The following is a 5,027-nucleotide window of genomic DNA, read 5'->3' as shown; positions in this document are numbered from 1 at the left end:
CACCTGGATGTAATGTTTTCAATGGGAGAAATGTTTTGTGACTTCTTCAGTCTGAGACCTTTTGGGATTTAAGACTCATCAATTTAACCTTTGTTAATTTTTTCTGTTAGAAAGTCAGTCGTGCCAAAACATATCAGCAACTGACCCATGTGGACCATATAGACTTGTGCTTACTTGTCCTCTTGTCTCTTTACCCTCACAGACTCGTGGAGTTCAGGCAGCGGCCCTGAAGGGAGTCTATCCTTGGAAGAACTCTCTACATGGGCAGAGACTGCTCTAAAAATGGAGATGAGCAAAAAAACCGCTGATACCTCTGAGGCTGTTTCCAGTTCAGTCTCAGAGCAGAAACAAGATTTTGCTCTCCCAAGAAGCCAGGATGGCAACATCACTGCCACTCTGCACCCTCCCAGCACTGCTCCAGAGAAACCTAAAGGAAAGGCCCGGGTGGTGTTCACGGAGAGGCAGTTGAATATTCTTGTCCATCACTTTAATTTGAAACGTTACTATGAGCCAAGGGAGATGAAACAGTTGGCAGAGATGACAGGTCTGACCTACAGACAGGTGAGTGTTTTTCAACTTGTTAGAATCTAAGAAATTGAATTTTGGGTCCATTGTACTGATTAAATGTTTTCTGTTTTCTTCCGTCTTTAGGTAAAAACTTGGTTTCAAAACAGACGGAGTAAGTTTAGGAGGAGGTCACATCCTCAGCATGTGAATCAGGGCGTCCCACTTCATGTAAGTATCTCCTATTATTGAACAGAATTGTTTATGATTTGATTTTATGGTATTTTTAATTTGGTTGTTGTTTTGATCTGTGTTGTTCAGCACTTTGGTCTGCCTGGTGTGTTCTTAAAGTGCTATACAAATAAACGATGATGATGATGATTCTGTCATTATCTGGGGAATTGACTGTATTTAAAAAAGTGTAATGCCAATAATTTAAAACAACTATTCTCGTTTTACTGACAGTCCCCTTGTCCCCTTCAGTTTCAGGGAGAGAGACATCTCCTATTAGAGTATCTCCTATTATTAAAAAGCACTGTTTCTGATTCTGTCATTATCCGGGGAATTGATTGAAGTATTCTTGAAGTATTCTTATTTTACTGACAGTCCACCTGTCTGTGTTTCAGTGTCAGGGAGAGGGACAGCCCCCATTCAGGCAGCAGTACACCGAGCACCAGGAGGTAAACCCAATCCCAAATGGTGGAAACCATCAGGGCCCCTATCATCATGCTGTGGACAGTTTTGCTCCTGGACCTCAGTGGACCTTCCCCAACTCGCCCCAGACATTTGGCTGGTCGATGCCACCAGACAACGGCCAGCATGAATTTAACCCTGCTGCTGGTATGAATGTACATGAAGAATACTATATGCCTTTTGTATGAGAAACTGTAAATAAAATATTTACACCCATTCAAAACTGAACTTTCTCAGCCCCTCCCCCTCTTTATTTATAGAGTTTTTACATGTAAGTTGACATATCAGGCCCAATAAAGAGGGTACCACAGACACAAAGATATATCTCAATACAGATTAGGCCATTAAAGTTAAATAAATAAATAAATAAAATAAAATAGAAATGAAGGAAAAAGTGGGAAAAACACACACAGAACAATACAAAAGAAAAAGCTAAGAAAAAAAGAACAAACAAAAACAAACAAACAAAAAAACACTCCCCCCAGAACCAGAACAAAAGAAAACCCCATGGTACTAAAGTTTAGTCTGTTGGAAGTGTTTTCAATGAACTGAAGTAAATAATAAAAGGCTGCCACATCTGTGAGAACTTATTAACATTTCCTCTGAGTCTGAATTTTATTTTCTCCATTTTTATGTCACGGCGAGTGAGATGAGCCGTATAAAAATAATAAATGAGGATCCAATTGCAGGCAGTAGTGGAGGAGTGAAGGTGGTTTATTGGACACGAAATAAATATAGACAAACAGCAAATGGAGCACGAACTAAACTAGACTGGAGACAACTAAACTACTGAATACAAACCGGAACTCAAACATGAAGCAAGGTGGACGACGGTACAAGATGGTGATGGCAGGGAAACACACAGATGACGCAGGGTGGTAGTGATGGCCCGCTTGAAGCTGACGCTCCGGAGCGTGTGTCGAAAAAAACAACACACTGGTTCAGAAGCACTGTGTCGAGGCTTGCTTCGTTTGGCAAAAGTCACGTGACCAGTGACGTCCGAAGCTTCATTACGCACGTAACTGCTTCGGTACCTGATTCAAACGGATATAAGGAAGTGAATCATCCACGGGATTCGTGGAGTGTGTTGATGGTGACAGATAGCGACGAGGTGATCATTCCACTGACAGATATGGAGCCAGCGAGGAAGAGAGGACGTTCTGGCGTGTGGAAATATTTTGAGTTGATTTTGCTCAATTCATTTTATCTGCCGAAGTGAAAAACTTGAAATGTCCAAAATCATGTTTTCATAATGTAAATATCATTACAGCATATGACTTTAGGAACACTTCCATGTGAATTAAAGCTAATGAAGACTACAAAAATGTATTTGACACTATACGTACATTACATTGCTACAGTTTAGAAAATCATTTTGTTTATTGTTTTTAGGTGATAGTCTGCAGGACCCAGGAATACCTGCATATCTACCAGCTTGCAGTGTAGTTCCTGCACTCCACAGCCTCTTCTGTTCCATGCAAGTGGATTTTCTCCAGGGCAGGAGAAACTATTTCTAAGAAAAGAAACAGACTCAGCCAGCGCACAGTAACACTAATCCTCTTTTTAAATGTAAATAACAAAAGGGCTACCTTACATTGATCATGTTTTTACTTTGCAAGTTCTTGATTAGGGTGGGTTTTGATTATCGCTTTTCTGATTACAATCCATGCTAAATTGAATAAAGTGATATTGATTCATTACAATCCTGTGTTGATTTGTAAATTAACGTTATTATGCCTGAAACGCCAGCATCTCAGGTTAAACCTCACAACATGTCGTCAAACACCATGCAGCTAAAACAGTAACTGCGAGCAGGTTTACGGATTCTGCATACAAACGTAAACACAGAGCGCGGACCCGACGCGTCAGAGTCAGATTTTGATGTGTCGTCGGGTCCGCGCTGTGTTTGCCTCTTTTTTTTTCCCGCTGGCTTCTGCAGCTGCAGGTTTCATAACTCTCTGTTTACATCTCTAATTAAGTCTCACATGTGTCAGCTTTCTTTTAATAGATACGAAATTATGGATATATACTGTTAAATGATCAGAATTGTAATATTTCTGACTGAGGCAAAACTTTCCAGATTCCAATCAAATTGAATCGGATCCTGTATCGAATCAAAAGGATTCTACAAATCAGTGACGATGCAGCCGTACTCAGCCCCCTAAGCATTTTCCCTTTCCAGTTCACAATCAATCCCACCCCTAGGTCAAAAATATGTATAGGACAATTGGCCTTATCTAATATTTTGTATGAACCTGTCCAGCTGTCCAGTGATTAAACGACAAGTAGATGGAGGCAGGACTTCACAGCAGGGGCATACTCCATAATGTGCTGTGCATTATCATATGTATATTATATATATTGCTCACTTATTGTATTTACCAACATCAAGGAGTTATGAGCAAAGAAAGGCCACACCATAGTGCATGTTTAAATAGGGAAAGTTTATTGATCAAAATGTATTACGCAGATACGCATTACATTTTTTTCAGCCCCCCAATCGAGAAAACAAAACCAATTACATGTTCAAAGCAACGGAACGGTGGCCCAATATCAGAGAGAACTCCACTCTTGAGTGAGCAGTGATAATTGAGCAGTCCGTTTTATTTTGCAGATTCAAGCTGCTCTTCAAAATTTTCACCACCAGATGTCACCGGAGAGGACTGTGTTGAAAAGCTTCGAGTAATGAACCGTTTTTCAATACAAGCTTCAGTGCTTCGGAAAGCTTCATTTGGCCATCACTACAAAATTCTAATATTTCTAAAATCCACAGTTTTTAATTTGTGTCTTTCATTTACTGAAAGAGACTAAGTCTGACAGATTATTTGAATTACATGAGTTTAAACAAAAATTGTCGTGGTCCTGGGTCGTTAGACCCAGTGTTTTGTGTTTAGTATTAGTATTGTCTTATGTTTTGGGTTCATTCTTGTTTTCTTAGTTCCTTGGGTTTTGGGTTTTGGTTCTTGTATTTAGTGTTTCTGATATCCCTACCTGTGTCCTCTCCCGGTGTTCTCTTTGTATCTCTGAGTTTGTGTCTCAAAACAGTTTCCGGTTTTACATTGAAGGTCTGTGTCTCGTTATGCCCATTAGTTTCAGCTGTGTCCACCCCGCGTGTCATTTCCTCATTGCCTGGTGTGTATTTATAGTGTGTGTTTGCCTCTTTTTCTTGTAACTCTGTCCGTTTAATTTGATAAACCTCTGTGGCTCTCTGCTCTCCATTCTCCACACGTCATCCTCTGTGTCACCTCATTATGTTTTTCCCTGTAGCCTGTCATCACCCACCTGTGATGACAGGCTAAACAAGATTCCATGACTTCTAAAAAAGCATGTACTCAAATATTATAGTTCATTATGTTATGAGACTCAGTGAAAGTAAAAGAAAACATTGAGGCTGAAAACTCATGGATGGCACTGGCTTTTTCACTGTAAAAAGAAGTTTTCTTCCCACGCAGTGAACAACATACGCTAATGTTTTTGTCGCTTTTTACGGAATCAAACTCAAAGTAAGGTCAGTACTTCCGCGCTTTAAACGTTGCACGCTCATACTCTCTCCCACACTAGTTATATTATCCATTGTTATCTGCACACAGCTGTTGCCACGAACGTAGCACTTGCTTACGTCATTGTCATGAGACACTCTCGCAAACAAAATCATGGTTTAGTAACACAGTAACGCAGCGTGCTTATGGGAAAGTAACAGTAATCTAATGGCCTTTTTTGCAATAGTAATCCCTTACTTTACTCATTACTTGAAAAAAAGTAATCGGATTACTGTCACTTGGTGTTTGCTTGCTCTATGGTAGAGTATCACTTCCTGTTCCTGCTCAAAC

General features: G+C 40.1%; 1 protein-coding gene across 1 annotated transcript; it reads left to right on the top strand.

Annotated features, from left to right (window-relative positions):
* Window positions 1–439: 439 nt before the first annotated feature.
* On the top strand, window positions 440–1,534 carry LOC146567556 (uncharacterized). Its single transcript, XM_085285981.1, has 3 exons — window positions 440–561; window positions 652–735; window positions 1,131–1,534. Exons 1-3 carry the CDS (start codon window positions 520–522, stop codon window positions 1,383–1,385), a joined length of 381 nt encoding a protein of 126 aa, XP_085142107.1. The 5' UTR covers window positions 440–519; the 3' UTR covers window positions 1,386–1,534.
* Window positions 1,535–5,027: the final 3,493 nt, after the last annotated feature.

Source organism: Mchenga conophoros, linkage group LG9 (assembly GCF_057382185.1).
Source record: "Mchenga conophoros isolate Kocher_MC1m ecotype Shallow Benthic linkage group LG9, M_conophoros_male_GT1.1, whole genome shotgun sequence".
Lineage (NCBI taxonomy): Eukaryota > Metazoa > Chordata > Actinopteri > Cichliformes > Cichlidae > Mchenga > Mchenga conophoros.
This window is presented reverse-complemented; position numbering and strand designations above follow the sequence as displayed.